Source organism: Trichosurus vulpecula, chromosome 3, assembly GCF_011100635.1.
Source record: "Trichosurus vulpecula isolate mTriVul1 chromosome 3, mTriVul1.pri, whole genome shotgun sequence".
Classification (NCBI taxonomy): Eukaryota; Metazoa; Chordata; class Mammalia; order Diprotodontia; family Phalangeridae; genus Trichosurus; species Trichosurus vulpecula.
Genome location: NC_050575.1, coordinates 159333052 through 159350834, shown reverse-complemented (window position 1 = coordinate 159350834; position 17783 = coordinate 159333052). Strand labels below are relative to the sequence as shown.

The window sequence follows — 17783 nt, the reverse complement described above, 5'->3', positions numbered from 1 at the left end:
ATGACCCTATTTAGGGTTTTCTTTGCAAAGACACTGGAGTGGTTTGCCATTTCCTTCTCCAGCTCATTTTATAGCTGAGGAAACTGAAGTAAAGAGGGTTAAGTGACTTGCCCAGGGTCATATAGCTAGTTAGTATCCGAGGTCAGATCTGAACTGAGGGAGATGAGTCTTCCTGACTTCAGCCCCTGCACTCTATCTACTGTGCCACCTAACTTTCCCTGGAACACCATATGCCCTTAATAATTACTGATTGTCTGGTTAATTGAGTCTGGTTGGAGGTACCTTAGGACATTCGTAGGATCACAGATTTAGAGTGGTAAGGGACCTTAGAAGTCATTCAGTCCAATCCTTTCATTTTATAGCTGGGAAAAGTGAGGCCCAAGGTAGTAAACTATAGGTGGTTAATGTCAGATTGAGGATCTGAACCTAGGTCCTAGGACTCCAAATCCAGTACTCTTTTGATTAACCCACCCTGCATTCCTGTTGAAATGACATTACCCATACGAGGAATCATCTTTATGAAGCTTCACTTCATAGTCCAAAAACACTAGGGTAATCTGCTTCAGGTTGGTGCTTTCCAAGACAAAAAGAGATGCATATAGGTCATGAGAATGAGCTATTCAATGAGGCAATGAGATCTCAATCAGTCCCAGTCACGAAGCCAAGTATTCAGAAAGAGACTGGATAAGGTTGTTGAAAACCCTGTAAGGAGAATTACTGAGTGAAAAATTAGACTAAATAATCCGGTGCCAAGAAGCATTTGGTAGAATGGAAGAGAGTACTGTACTGGGGGTGGGGTGTTTTATATCCCATCTCTGCCCTTTAATTATTTGGGAAAATTGTTTTCCTCTCTGGATCTCAGTTTCCTTATCTGTAAAATGAATGTCATTCAAAATGATCTAAACAGTCCTTTTTAATTCTAAATCTAATAATAGCATTTATATAGCACTTTTTAAATATTAACTCATTTTAATCTCTCAGCAACCTCGGGGCATAGGTGGTGCTATTCTTATCCCCGTTTTATAGATGAGGCCACCGAAGTGGGCAATGTTTAAGTCACTTCCTCAGGTTCACAGAAGTGTCTGAGGCCTGTTTTGAATTCTAGTCTTCCTGACTGAAGGCCAAGAGTTCTGTCCACTGTGATACCTAGCTGCCTAGCAAATCTATGATCCTAAACTCTCAAAGTTCCTTTGAATTAAACACTTTTCTCATTTTCCCATGTTATTCTTCCCTGAGGTGGGTGTGATGCTCTCTCTAGGTTCTTTCTGTACTGAGGTTTGCTGATTCTAGTTGCTCCTTTATTAAAAAAAATCATATTCCACCTGTTACTTACTATTCACCTAACTGAATGGACAAATTTCTGACTTACCTTAGAGCCGAGATGATCCTTAAAATCTTGAAAGAGTAGAGCCAGAAAGGAACTTTGAAAACCTGTTCTTGGGCCCCTTCCTTTTAGAGATGAAGAGACTGAAGCCCAGAGAGGGGCTCACTTGCTCAGGGCCACACATGGAGTTTTTAGCAGGAACCTTGGCCTCCTAAATCACGGTGCACTGCTCTTTCTGCTATTAATGATAATAATAACTCATCTTTATATGGTGTGCTAAGATTTACAAAGCAATCTCCTTACTACAACTCTGTGAGGTTCTTAGGTATTATTATTTCCATTTCAGGCTGCTCCTTTGGAGCTTTATTTGGAAAGTGAATACAAGCTGTGGCTTGGATCCCATTGCTGTCCTCAAAGCAGTGGCATTCGAGTGGCTGCTTGTCCAGGACACTGGTGACAGGTTGGGTGGGCGTCACTGCAGGACACAGGGACTCTGCATCCAAGCATGCCCGAGTGCCAAAAAGAACAGGATACTGCCTCCTCCTTCTCCATCTTCTCAACCAGCCAACACCCCATCCCTTAGGTCACTGCTTTCTGCTTTCCTCCAGACAGAATGTCTCATTCAGGCCAGAGGGATGAAGGGAACTTATTGATTTAGGCCAAGTTATGAAGAGGCATGTTTTTTTCATGAAGCTCTATTTTGGGGGTGTTTGGAAAATTGAAGCTGGCAAGAAGAGACTCCAGCTGTGGCAGGTCCTGGTTCTTGTCACCACCTCCTGCATATACAAAAAGAGCCAAGCATTTGCCTTGAGACTCATGGGGCAAGACATGGATGGAGGGGGGAAGAAGGGAGGCCCCTGATGGTTGTGTTGAGGGAAGAGATAGCCTCAAGGGTTAGCCAAGGACTTTGAGTCCAAAATCCTCTACTTGGACTTCAAGACCTCTTTTATCTGCTCTCTCCAATTTGATCCTCTATTATGCCTTCACAGGAACTCTCAATCCCAGCCAAATTAGTTTCTTCAGTGTCCCCTAAACTCAAAGACTTTGCTTAGATCATTCCCTTCTTGGAACCCCCTACCTTTCTTCTTTCTCTTTTTCCAAATCCTATCCTTTCATCAGTGCCCACATCAGGTCCTAACCCTTCTGTGAAGCCTCCTGACCTCTTCAAGCCACAGTCCTCTCTTCCTCTTTGAAATTCTTATAGCGCCACCAATAATACTCATTTGGGTTTTGAACCATGTGCTGCATCAGTGCTAACTGATCACAACACTGATGTGTTGATCTTCTCTCCCCAATTAGCCTTCAGGGTCTTCAAGGGCAGTGTCTCACACCATAGCCCCTTACCCATTGAAACTCAGTTGTCTGGCATTCTCTTCTATCTGGAATACAACCAAGAATTGGGAAGATTCAGGCTATCAGAAAATAAGACTCGGGATAGAAGCATAAAGACCTTTAAATAGCCCAAGGAAATGGTGTAATTTCCATATCTTAGAGTTCACGGACTTTGCCCACAATTGGGTTTTATTTGTACTATTTGTAGAAGATGCTTCCACTGACCTGATGTTTATGTGAGCAGATCCAGAGGCTGGTGGCATGTTATCTCCATGACACTCTTCTATGGCATCTGGAGCCATAGTCATATCTAGCAAAATTCACTGAGAGCAGAAAAGATAAAAGAGAACAAAGGCAGAGTCAAGGGTGAAAAATATCCCAACAGGCAGCAATGATGGCTTGAATCTAATGAAATGAAATTTAACAGAGATAACACTTGGGTTCAAGCAGTCAACCACACAAGTACAGATAGGGGAGGTATGGCTAGACAGTGATTCCTATGTAAAAAGTCTGAGGTCTTTAGTGGTTTGCAACCTCATTGTGATCCAAAAGTGTAACATGACAGCAACTATTTTAGGCTATTTTGAGATCCATAGCATCCTGGATGAGGGAGGTGATTGTTTAGAATATTTTGTACATTTCTGGGCTCCACATTTTAGGAAGGACATTGGTAAGCTGGAGACCCTGCTATATGAAGATCATTTATAAGAATTATGGCATGAGCTCTTTTTTGTGCTGGCAAAGAACTGGAAATTGAGGGGATGCCCATCTATTGGGGAATGGCTGAACAAGTTGTGGTATATGAATGTTATGGAATACTATTGTGTTATAATAAATGATGAGCAGGTGGATTTCAGAAAAACTGGGAAAGACTTACATGAACTGATGCTGAGTGAAGTGAGCAGAACCAGGAGAGCATTGTACATAATAACAGCAACATTGTATAATGACCAACTTTGATAGTCTTAGCTCTTCTCAGCAATGCCATGATCTAAGACAATTCCAAAAGACTCATGATGGAAAATGCCATCCACATCCAGAGAAAGAACTATGGAGTCTGAATGCAGATTGAAGTGTACTATTTTCTCTTTTTTGTTGTTTGGTCTTTTCTTTCTTGTGGTTTTCCCCTTTTGTTCTGATTCCTCTTTCGCAAAATGACTAATGTGGAATTATGTTTAATATGATTGTACATGTAGAGCCTATATCAGGTTGCATGCCGTCTTGCGGAGGGGGAGGTAAGGGAGGGAGGGAAAAAAATTTGGAACTCAAGATCTTATTAAAGTGAATGTTAAAAGCTATGTTCACTTTTAATTGGAAAAAACATAATACTTTTAAGTGAGAAAAAATTATAGGATGTTTAAACTTGAGAAGAAAGTGATCACTGGATTATAGATTTAGAACTGGCAGGGACCCAACCTTCTTATTTTCAGATAAGGAAACTGAGACACAGAGAGATTAAATAACTCACCCAGAGTCACACAGTAACTAAGCATTTGGGACAGAATTTGAACTCAGGTCTTCCCAATTACAAGTTTCATCACTCTACTTATTGTACTTCCTTGCCACTCAGGAGGAACATGGTTTGAGGCTTCAAGTATCTGAAGGACCAGTAGATAGAAAAGGGACTAGATCTGTTTGACCTCAGAGGGCAGAGTGAGGAAAAGTAGATGGGGGCTTGAAGAGAGCCAGATTTTGGATCCCTGCAAAGAAAAGTTTGCTAAAAATGAGGGCTCTGCAGAAGTGGAGCAGCCCCCCTCAGAAAACAGTGAGATCTAGATGGCTGCTGGGAGGAATGGTGATCAGACTCCTTTTCAGCTAGGGCATGCACTAGCTTACCACTCAGGGTCCTCCCCGTGTTGAGATTCTGTGATGAGACTCAGCACCAAATGAAAAGCGTGGACCCCTGTGTTCCAAATCAGGTTCTGTTGTTGACCGGGACCTCGTGTAAATCTGTAAAGTCCTCTTGGCTGTAATTCTGTAAAGTAGGGAGACTGTCTCTTACAAGAAGATGGAGGAGATAAGTAGTGGGCCATGTCCTTTGAGGAGCAGAGGGGCCACAAACTCTAAAACCTTTGTGGCATCTTCTTTTCTTTAAAGCTTTAAAATGCTTGACAACCACAAACCAATTTACATTCTCAAGACGCAGAGAGCTACACAAGGGGAAGATCTTTGGCTACACTGGTGTCTTGCTTTATTTCTGGTACAGTCGTGGCAATCTAGCATAGTGGTTAGAAAACTGAGTTGGGAAGACCTGGGCTCAAATCCCCCTTTCATGACCATTGTGTGACCCTGGGCAAGTCCCACAACCTCTCAGTACCTCAAGACTGCCAGTTGCAGAACAGGTGCCTGTCTGAACTGGTACAGGGGGTTTCTTATAACCATTGGATACCCATGTCCAATTTTTAAAAAGTTGGCAATAAGACCATGGGAATGTAAGGGTTCATATCAGCAACAAGGCTGACAAACACCTCTCTGAGTCAGGAGTGATGGCTTCTGGCCCATGTGAATAGTTGGGTTGTTGTAGCTGTCTTGCTGCCCCCAAATAGGAGTCTTCTTAAAGCATTCTCTAACTTGGCTCTGGACATTTCTCCTTTACAGGGACTGAAAGGGTATCCTGGACCACCTGGACATCCTGGAGACCAGGTAAGTGAGTGTCCTGGCCCTATGGCTAGCCACAAGGCCTCCATGGGGAGTTCTGGTCCAACCCTAGCTGGCCACAACCTTACTGGTTTTCTCTTTGGCAGCAGTCTGGCTCCTTAGGATCTCCCTTCCTGTCCATGTCTCCTGATTTATGCCTTTATTGACAGTCATGGACACAGAGCACGCCCCCTCCCCCCAGCCCATCCTGCCTGGATGGGCCACCAGTGAGTCTCCCCCATCCTTCCAGCACCCTACCTGCCCCCTCCTCTAGCCCCCAGGCACTGAGCTCCATATCCTCTGGGCCAGCAGAGAAATAAGGAAGCTCTTGCCTTCTCACTCGTCCCTTCTTTGCACTAAATTTGCCACTGGGTTCTCCTCCTCTTCCTAGCTAACCACATCTTACTGAAAGAGGCAGTAATTCCCTCACGGAGTGTTTGGATAAGCCTGATGTTTGCAGTAAAATCCATGAATAGCTGGGCTGTTCTGTTCGATGTTAAAGGATATTATACATGCATCCATCTAGTTTGCCAGAATCTTGGCAGCATTGACCCAAGGAAAACAGTTCCATATGCCAGAGAGGGAACGACACCTTTACTTTGCTCCCTGTTTTCAGGGCCGGGGGGCTTTGTGTGAAGAGTTTGTTGAGCCAGTTTCCCTGAGATGTGTTTGGGGGGGGCAGGTTGAGAAGGGTTGTTGAGGAGGGGTTCCCCTTCCTCTTTTTTCATCTCACTTTCCTTCCTCTGGGTTTGTCCTTCTGCCGTCCCTTTGTCCATTGTAACTGAGATGCTTCCCTTCCCCCCATTCATTCTCTGCCCTGGGCTTAGCTTGAGTGGTCCCTCCTCTCCTGTCCCCAATTTTAGAGGAACTCACTCTCCTCTCCTTTTCTTTACAGGGGGAGCCAGGACCAGAAGGGAGTCCGGGAGCCAAAGGCTATCCTGGCAGGCAGGTGCAGTAAATGGCTTCTCCAAGGCTCTCAAGGAGCTGTGTTTCTGCCAGAGGAGGGTGGGGGCGGGGAATAGTGCTGATGGGAGGTAGATTGATGTGACAAATGTCTTTGGGTATGACATTAGAAGCTGGTCACTGGTAGGAGCCTTGGGTCACAATCATAGCATCTGGTGATTGAGAGTAGAGGAATACATAAGGGCCACAAGCAGTCTGTTCTAGTTATGGGGAATTCTATTAGCCCAGGGATTTCACCTTAGATATAAGTAACCCTAAATTATACCAGATTCTCCCCAGATTGGCTCCATATCCAGAACTAGTCCCTCAGAAGATAGTTGGGTATTTATTTATGCATCAAATTGTATCTTGGAAATTTTTGCCAGGTCAAGAAAGGGAGAAGCAGTGGCCTGGTAACCATGAAGATCTGGGCCTATTGGATGCCCCTTTGACGGGGGCACTATCTCTACTTCCCTGTTCTAGCAGTCAGCTTTCATTCCATGAAAAGAAGACTCTGTCTTCTCACTGAATACCTTAGGGTCTTCCTTTGGCCTTCTATGGCCATGTGCCACCTTCTTAGGGCTCTTTGGCCACCTCTATCTGGGGAGCCATTTTCATGACTTCTTGGATCCCATGCTTTTCTTCTTGGAATCCAAAGGCTAATTCAGAAGATAAGGGCGATGTCAGATGTTACCTAGCGGGAAAATGAGTCTGGAAAAGGTCCTGAATACACCTTCAGGGAATGATACCTTGGGATCCCAGTCCTGACAACCACAGAAGGGCGTATACCTTCATAATATATACTAATAGGCCTGGGAGTGAGCTCTAATCTAAGTCCCTAAAGACTCCAAGTCTGGTCTTATATGACTTGGAATCCCCACCAATGCTTTTGGGGGTGCCAGGGGATTAAAAATATTTCAGCTCAATTCATCTAGGTCTCTCCCCAATACCTACAACGTAGAATGTCAGGGTGGAAGGAATCATATATTCAGCTCAATTCATCTAGGTCTCTCCCCAATACCTACAACGTAGAATTCAGGGTGGAAGGAATCTTGTGGGGTAGAATGTTAGATTATAGACTGTAGAGTTAAAAGGGGCCCTTGAACATGGGTATCAGCAACACAGAATCACAGATTTTAGGGTGAGAAGGGAACTCAGAGAACATCTAGTCCAGTTCATACCTGAAATAGGATCCTCCCTACAGCACATCTGACAAGTGGTCATCTAACCCCTGCTAAGAGAGCCCCAGTATTCCCCCAAAGCAGCCCATTCCCTTTTTGGACAATTCCAATTGTTAGGAAGTTCTGTTCCTGACAGCAAGAATAAATTTGGGGGCAGCTAGGTGGTGCAGTGAATAGAGCACTGGCCCTGGAATCAGGAGGACCGAGTTCAAATCTACCCTCAGATACTTACTAGCTGCATGACCCTGGGTAAGTCACTTAACCCTGATTGCCACATACCCCCAAAAAATAAAGAATAAATTTTCCTCTCATAACTTTCATCCATGGTTTCTGGTTTTTCTCTTTGGAGCCAAATTGAACAAATTTAAGCCTTCCTCAATAGAATAGATCTCCAGAGACTTGAAAACAGTTATAATTCTATTTCTCCCCCTCCCCCAACTCCTCCAAGTTGGCTTTTCTGTCACCTAAATAGCCTTACTTACTTCAATCAATGCTCATATGATAAGGACTCAAGACTTTTCAACATGTAGATTATGCTTTTTAGGGTAATTAAGCTTTCTAGCTTATCAATGCCCTTTCTAAATTAGATGAGCTTGACCAGGGTAGAGTAAAATAGGACTATCCCCTCTGTATTCCTGGAAACTCTGCCTTTCTTAAGATCACTTTGGCTCTTTGAATTGTTATTTCACACTATTGACTTGTACTGAGCTTGTAATCCACTAAAACCCCTAGGTCTCTTTCAGGGACACTGCTATTTGAACATCCCTTGCTTATCTTGTACTTGTGAAGTCAATTTTTTGGACCCAGCTATAAGACTTGACATTTATCAAGGTTAAGTTTAATCTTCTTAGATTTAGCCCCATGTTTTAGTTTGTCAAAACAAATCTCGTTGGATCCTAGTATGTTACTTGTTCCTTTAAATTTCATGTCGATTGTACATTTATTAAACTTAATTTTTCAAAATTAAATTTCATTTATAATCAGTGAAAATCCACTTTCCTTCTCCTTCTCCCTCTCCCTTTCACCATTGAGAAAGAAAGGGGGAAAAACTCCGTTACAAACATGTATAGTCAACAAAACAAATTCCCACATTGGCTTTGCCCAAAAAAATATGTATATCAGCCTATACTCTGAGTCCATCATTTCTCTATCAGGAGGTGGGTAACATGTTTCATCAAGAGCCCTCTGGAATTGTGATTGGTTATTGGGTTCATCAGAGTTCCCAAACCTTTCAAAGTTGTTTGTCTTGACTATTGTTGTTATTATATAAATTATTCTCCTGGTTCTGCTCACTTCGCTCTGCATCAAATTCATCCAAGTCTTCCCAGATTTTTCTGAAATTATCCTTTTCATCACATTGATTTACTGTAACTTCCTCAGCCATTCCCCTCTTGATGTACTCATCAAGTTTTTGGCACCTCCTCAGTTTTTTATCCTTTGCCACTACAAAAAGAGTTTCAATTTGACTTTTATGGCTTTATCCACGTCATCAATATAAATTGTAAATGACGTAGGGCCAAGCATAGATCCTGGAGCCATTCCACTGGAAACCTCTTGCCAACCTGACATTCATGACTGCCGAGCCCAGCTATCCAACCAGTTTCAAATCCAGTTCACCGGGCCACTGTCTAGCCCATGTCTCACCATATTTTCCAGAAGAATAGCATGAAATACCTAATCAAATGCCTTTTTAGAACCCAAGTCAACCATATCAGCAGAAGTGTTTAGGAAGCATGTCCAAAAAGTGGGGTTTTTTTTTTGATTGTTTGTTTTTAAGGTTAGTCTGGCAAGACCTGTTCTTGATGAAGTCTTAGTGGCTCTTTGTAATCATTGCTTTCTTTTCTAAGTGTCACTAGCCATTTCTTTAATAATCATTTCAAGAATTTTGCCAGGAATTGAAATCAACCTCACAAGCCTCTGGTTTGCAGACTTCATTCCTTTCCCTTTTTTGAAAATTGGTACAAAATTTGCCCTTTTCTCTCCTTTGATACCTCTCCCATTTTCCACAATTGCTCATACATCACCCACCACGGCTTCAGCAACTCTGTCTGCCATTTTTCTCGATACTCTTGTATGTCAGTTCATCTGCGCTTGAATTCATTCAGGGCAGCTGGGTGCTCTATTTCTATCTTATGAGCTTTCAACTCCCTCTTAGCCAATTTTTCCCTCTGTCCTTTACCTTATTCTTTGGCAGAGAAAACCAAAGCGGAATGAGAACTAAGCAGCAAGCTTTCTCTCTATTATCCATTGCCATCATTCCATGCACCATAATCAGTGATCCTGTTCCTTGTGTTGTTCCTCATCCCACTGAAGCTATCAGGAACCTTAGAACCCAAAACCCAGTGTATCAGACTGAGAGAGACCTTTGAGACTAGAGTCTGACTTGCCTTCCGTTTATAGTGTATATATCATTGTTGTTTGGTTGTCACCTTGCGGACCAGCCCCATTAGAATAGGAGTTCCTTGAGAGGAAGACTACATTTTTGCCTTTCTTCAGATGCTCAGGACTTAGCACAGTACCCAGCACATAGAAAAGTGTTTAATAAATGCTTATGGATGGACTGACTGAATGAATGATCATTGTGCAGCCCAAGGGTTCTTAATCTTTTTGTGTGTCAGATACCCCTTCTCAGAATAATGTTTTTAAATACATTAAAACAAAATTCATGGGCTTGTAAAGGAAAATGATTATTTTGAAATAGTAATAAAGATTCTTTAAAAACAAGTTCATGGACCCCATATTAAGACTTCTTGGTAGTCTGACCCTTTAACAGTTGGGCCCGGAGATGAGAAGTGACATTATCAAGGTCATACACTGAATCAATGGAAGAGTTGGATCGGAACCCAGGTCTTCTTACTCCCAGCTTTCTGTAGCCAATCCACTGGGATGCCTTAGGTCATTTATAACTTTCCCTTCTACCTAAGACCTTTTGAAGAATTAAAAGGAACCAAAGTTCTGGATAGTTTCTTCCCCTGTAAAATATAGGTGGCAGGGTACAAAAGGAGGGGTGGTGTTACATGATGAAGCATGCTACTTACCTCCTGATATGAAGGGTAAAGGTTGAGAAATCTATTTTTTGGATATGGCCAATGTGGGAAATTTATTTGCTCGATGATACATATTTGTCACAAAAGTCTTCCTTCGTTCCTTCCTTCCTTCCTTCCTTCCCTCCTTCCTTTCTATCTCTCTCTTTCTTTGTCTTTCTCTCTTTTCTCCCTTTTCTTCCTCCCCTTTCTTCCTTCCTTCCTTCCTTCCATCCTTCCTTCCTTCCTTCCTTCCTTCCTTCCTTCCTTCCTTCCTTCCTTCCTTCCTTCCTTCCTTCCTTCCTTTTTTGCCAATGAGAGGGAAGCCAGTGGGAGAGAAAATAGATTTTTATTAATTGAAAAAATTAAATTATAAAAAAGAAGAGGGTTAAATTAGATGATCTCTAATGTCCCTTCCAGCTCTGACTATCTCATTAATTAGCATATACCCCCAGCTCTGATTTAACAGGAAAATATGAGACCTTTCACACAGGACCAGGTTCCTGCTGTTTCTCTTATCAAAGCAAAGTCAAGTGCTTTGAAGAAAGGAATCAGAGAGATCCCAGATGCAAAAGCCTCCTTCGGGAGTTCATGCCTGAAATACTACATTGTCCCATGTGTTTTTTATCCCTAAGACTAAACTTCTGGATCTCCTCTTATGGGAGGAGTTTGTAAGCAGAGCTGAGCCATAAGCTGGCAACGACTTCAGAACTTGGGTTGAGTGGGTTCATGGAAAGACTCAAGGCTTGCTTCTGTTTAGACTGGGGCTTATGGAGGAGTGGGGATCTAGCCTTCCTCCTAGTTATTCTGCTCCTCCCACATTTCTGAAGAGTTGAAATCATCCCAAAACATGCCTCCTGCCTTACCCTTTCCTTCTTCCAGCCCTGCCTTCTCTTTCTTTTTTTCCTTCCTACCCTCTCTCATCTATATTTCCAGTGGAGTACATTCAGGATGGCTTTCGTCAGGGTTATAGTCAAGAGTATGTTAAGGTGAAAGATATCATAGAGAACAGCATGCAATCCCCTTATTTTATAGGTAGGGAAAGTAAGGCCCAAAAATTATATGTCCAAGGTCACGTAGTACAGTGACTTTGGAGTCAGAGGACCTACGTTTGAAGACTGCCTCTGACATGCATTATCCGTGTGAGCTGGGTCATGTTAATCTCCCTGGGTCTCAGTTTCTTCATCTATCAAGAGGGGGAGGGGGTTGGACTAGATGGCCTCTGGGGTTCTTCTTAGCTCTAGAGCATGACCCTGTGACCTATGATCTGTGACCCTGTGACGTGATTTGAGTGGGAGAGGAGAACCATTTCATTTCTCATATTATACCTCTCATCTCCTATTCCTCTCCCACTCACCCTTCCCTTTCCGTCTCCCTCGTATTTGGACCAATGTGGGTAGCTTTGCCAAGAATCAGGTATAAAACTTATAACAATTAATATTTCTTTAGAAAAAAAACTATTTTTTTTTATCCTCAGAGCCTAGTTCATAGTGGGTACTTAACCAATGCTTGGTGACTAATTAATAAATTTTGTTGAATTAAAAAAAGAAAAAGAAAAAAATTTATTGATATCTTTTGTCTTTATATCCTCTTCATGTCTGAATATCTTCCTCCCCTCCCCTTTACTCCAAGGGTCATATCTTGAAATGAAGAAGAGAAAAGAAAAGAAAAGAAAGAAAAAAACAATTCCGCAAAACTACCCCATGTATCAGCTCAGTTGTACAGTCTAGGCACTGTTCCTTCCAAACCCATAGACCCCCACTTCTGCTCTAAGGGGAAGAAGTGTATGTTCTCATCTCTTATTTGGGAACAAGCTTGGTCATTATAGTTTCACAGCATTCAGGGTTTATTTGTTTGGGCTTTTTCCATTTGAATCAAACAACTCATGTTTCTACGGTGCCTTATTTAGGATTTACAGAGAGTATAGATTTTATTGGTGTGGAGACTAAGACTTGACCATCGTCTCATCTAGTGAGGGTCATTGCTGGGATTCAAACTCAGGTCCTCATAAGATTATAAAATTAGATCTGTAATGGCACGTAGAGGCTACCGAGTGCAACTTTCTCATTTTACAGATGTGGAAACTGAGGCAGACAGCGGTTAAATGAATTTTTCAGGGTCACGCAGCTAGTAAGTGTCTGCAGTAGGATTTTAAACTAGGTCCTCCTGACTAATCCTACTACCTCGTTGGACACTCTTTCCATGACCCCATGCTGCCTCTCATGAGTAGGACAAGCTCATGAGTTTCCCAGGGTCAAGCCACTCATGATTTTTTAATCTAACCCCTTTTCAAGGATGTGGGTGATTTGAGGCTCTAAGAAAAGCATTTCTCAGCCTAGAGCTTCCCTCTTTTCCCTCAGATGACTCTGGTTAGTCATGGATCCGGTTAATTGTGAGTGTGGGCATGTTGTGGTGTGCTGGCTGCGTGGTGGTGCCTTCCATGGCTTAGCTCTGACAGCCAGTCGTGATTCCTCCTCCCCTGGCTGCTTCACATTTCCCTCTTGGGTCCAGCTTGGATCTTTGGCCTTTGGGGGCCCCTCATCAGAGGTAATCACAGTAACTCACTTTAGGCAGCCATCAAGATTTCATAAAACCTCTTCCTCCCAGTGACCCCATGAGAACTGTTGTCATTTTACAGCGGAGACTCTGGGAAGTTAGGTGACTTTCCCTGGTTCAACACAGCTAGTAATTAACCAATAAATATTCTTTGAAGCACCTACTGTGTGCTAAGCACTGGACTAGGCACTAGGGGTATCAAGACAAAGAATGAAATAATTCCTCATTTAGTAATGGTCTGAGACAAGACTCAAACTCAGATATTCTGTCTCCAGGATCTCTTTTCACTCCTGGTCCACGTAAAGAATATAACTTTGACAATGCCTATTTAGGGCTACTTAAGGCTTCTTCACACTTGTCTTTCTTTCTTTGGTTCTTATGTTTCAGGGATTACCTGGGCCAGTAGGAGAACCTGGACCCAAAGGCAGTCGGGTAAGTGCACCTTGGCAGCATCCTATGATACTCTAATGATCAAATGCAGAGGTGTGTGCTTGCTACTTAGGCCTCAGAGCAGGTTCTGCAAATGGATGTTGCTCTCATCCCTCCCACTCAGCAGGGTACTAAGAATGCCCCTTTGACTCCAGTTTCAGAAATCCTCAAGCATTTTCAGCTTTTATGTCTCTCATTTGGCCATGGGCAGCAGCCTCTCCCACCTCCCTATGTCCCAGGGCAAGGAGATTCTAGGAGGGTGGGAAGAAGGGCGGGACATGGACTGAGCTATGGCTTTCCAGAAAGCCTCTGGCTTAAGCCAAGCACAGTGAGCCAGGGAGACCCAGGGTTACTCCTAATGGCCCCATCTGTGGCACAGAGCAAATCCAGCTGAGGCCAGGATGCCGGAGCTAGTTGCAAGTGATCTTACCATTCCTCGGTCTTCCCTCCACCCCTTTCTCCAACCCCACTCCCCACATTCCCTCCCCTGCTGGGGTAAGCAAGAAGAACAGCCAGCATGACTCATATGAACAGGGTGTTGCGGCAGTTCTAATTGCCTGTAATTGGTGGCTATGGCATCCCCCAGCTCCTGGTGAATGTCCACAGCCTGGCAGAAGTACTCAGGGCACTGGGAGTTGCCTATGAGGTATATGTTCAGAGAGTGGCTAGAGACTAGGTATGGTAGCCAAAGGTCCATCTATTTTCTTCTTCCCCTTAAGGGATCTCTTTGCAAACTACTCCCATTCTAGAGCAGAAGGGAGTCAGCCCGTGGGAAACCATAGCAATCCCTGTAAGCGAAGCACTGAGTGGGTGGAAGAATGAAGGAGTAGGAGTAGGGAATGTGACTCCACCAGTGGCCAGCGGGCCAGTACTCCCTCCCTGCCCTGCTCTTAGAACCACATGTGTGCCCACCATGTGCCCACTTCTTTTCCCTTGCTCTCAGGGACCTGGCAGCAACTTCCATATACGATTCCCCACCAAGCTGGATCCCTCACATGTAATCTTATGCAGCACCAGACCCAGGTTTTGATGTTGATTCCACTCCTGACTTGCCACTGACACGATCCTGAGCAAACCCCTGGGCTTCTTTGTTCATCTGTAAAACGGGATTTTTTATCCCTACCCTGCCTATTTCCCAGGGTTGCCTTTAGAATACTAAGAGATAATAGATGCGAAGTGATACCCTAGACTGAATGGGGCTGTGGCAGCATAAGGAGTGATTGTTATCATTAGGAATTGGGGCGAGTGAAGGCATTCTTGGGAAGAGGTAGAAAGTGAGGGCCATTACTAGGGGCTGTAGAGCCAAGTTGGAAGGTCTCATGGGACCTCCCACGAGAGGCTGGAGACAACCCCATTTCTGCCTCATTGGCTCTGTCTGTCAGTGGCTACTGAAACCTTGTCAGTAAGCTCTTAAACATTTTCCATATGCTCACCCTGGCTGCTCTTGCCCACCACACGTGGGTGGGGATGTGCCTGGCAGCACTGGGCACTTAGTCATCTGTGCCCCCAAAGAGCAAAGTCAGCTTGTTCCTGATGAGCCCTTCCCCCAAAGCAAAGGCCTCAAAGCTGTGCCATTACGACAGATGAGAATTTACCCTACCAAGCAGCTTTCATATACCCCCAAGGACTAGAGGATGAGAATGGTCCCACGTTAGGTCCCCTAGACCAGCCTTGAAGTGCATGCATGGTATTTATTGGCAGAGTTAGATAGACTTATTGGATGGGTATCAGCTGTTTGGGGTGTTTTACCAGGAGGTTACTATATTTGCACTTGAGAGCAGTCTGCCCTACTCGGCTCCTGAGGCTTGCTTACTGGCGAACGTAGGAGACTCAAAAGCAGACCTCCCGATTGTATCCTTCCTGGGGCATTGATCCTGCTGCAGCTCTCCAGTCCCAGAAGAGAAATTCTTTTCTGTCCAAACCCTAGGAAGACATAGTCTTGGGATGGGGCTGAGGGGGATGATAAGTCAGGGAAATTTGGGATTGATTTATGCTCTTCGTGTGGACAACATCTTGATGCCACATGCACATTGGAAATTGAACCTCTGCTCCTTCTCACTGGGCTTTGCTGAGATGATTCTCATGATGGAGCTCTGGGCTCCCTCCAGCAGTGGCTTGAAGCCCAGAGGCATGACCCCTGTCATGCATTGTAGATTGTAGCCACTAGTCATAAAAAATCCTGCTTTCCTCACTCCTTCCCTTCTGTGGCCCAGGAATGTGACTATCCAGCTTCCATCTCCTCACTGATGCTCAGCATGCATCCATCTTAGTCCCTCTTGGCTTTGCCTGCCCCCAGGATCACTGCTGGGGTGACTAGAAAAGGGGCCCAAGTGCTAAGGAATCTCTCCAAAGTCATGTGACTCCCTCCAGAGCCAATTGGGTAGGTGGCCTAGGCATACTGTGCCAAGGGAATTTGCCAAATAATTAGAATGTTGCTCCTCTTTTGCGACAAGGTAGATTTGCAGGGTAGACTAGGGCATGGGGAAAGTCTTGCTTGTCTGAGGATACTTCTGAGTTTTGGAACTAGACTTTAGTCCAGAGTCCTTCCTGATAGAGAAGGGGTTAGTCCTGATTCTTCTTGCCTAATACCTGTGAGATGTGATATGTCTCAGCTGACCCTAGGTGAAAGATGACCCCCAAGTCTATACTTGTTCCTAGGAGGAAGGAACCTCATTCAGCCTCAGGGTCCTGACACAGTTTGCCTTCCATCCCTGCTCTTGTCTTATATCTCTGGAGCCTAGCATAGTACCTGGCATGAAGTAGGAACTCAGAGGTGCTTGTTGGTTTTAAATTTAAATTTTAAAATTTAAAATTTAAATTTTTTAAATGGTTGAACACATATGCTACCAACGTAACAGCTCAGAGAAGGGGCAGCCTGAGTAGAAGAACCTGGATTGTCACTCTGTGTGTGTGTGTGTGTATTGGGGTGGGAGGTAGAGTGGACATAGTTTCTGTAAACATCTCTGGAGAAGGAAGGCCAAGGGTACCTGGAAGAAGTTCTGAGGAGGGTGAAGAAGGCTTATCAGAGCAGCAAAAGGTCACGTGGGAGGTATCTCAGTACTGTGAACAAACAGGAGTAGGAGAGGAGATGGCTTGAGGGGGACAACTTCATTTAAAAACAGGTACTACACTTCAGCTGTGTGCAGAGCCACAGGCTATATGCTCTTTGGGGGATACAGAGAGTTATTAAAGGTGATCCTTGTCCTTCAGAAGCTTCCAGGCTAGTTAGAGTGCTGAGGGCCACACATAGAATAGGTTCATTCTGTGGATTGTAAAACTGAGTCCAATAATGTTCAGTGACTTGCCCAGGGCCATGCGGGTGGGATTTTCACCCCACATCCTCCCTGATTCCTACTCCATTGTTCTTTCCAGTGTGCCACACAATAATACCACTAGGACAATGAATAATTTAAATCCAGTCAAGGGATGTCACAAGGCACAATAGGATTAAATGCCCAATGATTGTGAGTCTGTAGAAAGGAGAGTTTACAGTGGATTGGAGTAGTCAGGGGAGGCTTCCTGTAAGAATTGGGACTTAAGGTGAGCCATGGAGGAAGAGGAGCACTTGATAGAGCAAGAGGAGGTGGGAGGGTATTCCAGACAGGCAGCACAGGAGGGATGTTTTTGGAGAGGGTAACTGGAAAAACTCAAAAATGCTGAATTAATTGGGCCTAGAGGGTTATGGTTTTGGGGGTGGGGTGGGGAATATCATTGGAAGAGGGGAGGGGAAGAAGAAACCAAGGAGATGATAGAGAGAGGGCACCCAGGAAACGGCCAGAGGTGAAAAGTATCATGGCGGAAATTCTTAAGAGGAGGCAGGTCAAGGGGAGAGAGAGGGAGAGGCAGCTATAGAAGGAATTGCTTATCAGCTAGCCCTGGGGTACTGCCAGCACATCCCCTCTCATCTAACCCGGTAGCAGGCTTCCTTTCCTTTAGGTCCCAGGAGCAGCCAGCAAGGGCACGACAGCCTCCTGCCCCTTCCCACCCTGCCCCCACACGGAGAAGGAGCCTCCCCTACCTGCCCCCCGATCCCTGGTGTGAGGGTATGTGCCCTTGGACTACATCGTGGAAGCCAGCACCATGCAGTCCATGGGCATATACACTTGCCTCAAGGTTTATGTCAACGTGGAGCACCCAGGACCAACGCTGGAGGAGCAGGAGGAGGAGGAGGAGGAGGAAGGCAGCCAAGATGGGATGGGGACAGGCCAGCTTCCTGGGGATGACCCATTTGATTTTTTGTTTGCTCTGTCCATAGGGGTACATTGGTCTCCCAGGGCTCTTTGGCCTGCCAGGACTTGATGGAGAAAGGGTGAGTATCCTTCTGGGCATCCTGAGGTCCCATCCTAAGACTCTTCTCTT

General features: G+C 44.5%; 1 protein-coding gene across 1 annotated transcript in view; it reads left to right on the top strand.

The window, feature by feature from the left end:
- Nucleotides 1–17783, top strand: part of COL27A1 (collagen type XXVII alpha 1 chain) — a 234115-nt gene that overhangs the window by 58344 nt on the left and 157988 nt on the right. The window contains exons 8-11 of the mRNA XM_036749857.1: nt 5255–5299; nt 6189–6242; nt 13383–13427; nt 17680–17733. Of these exons, the coding sequence (XP_036605752.1) occupies nt 5255–5299; nt 6189–6242; nt 13383–13427; nt 17680–17733 (198 nt within the window). The remainder of the gene's footprint in view (nt 1–5254; nt 5300–6188; nt 6243–13382; nt 13428–17679; nt 17734–17783) is intronic.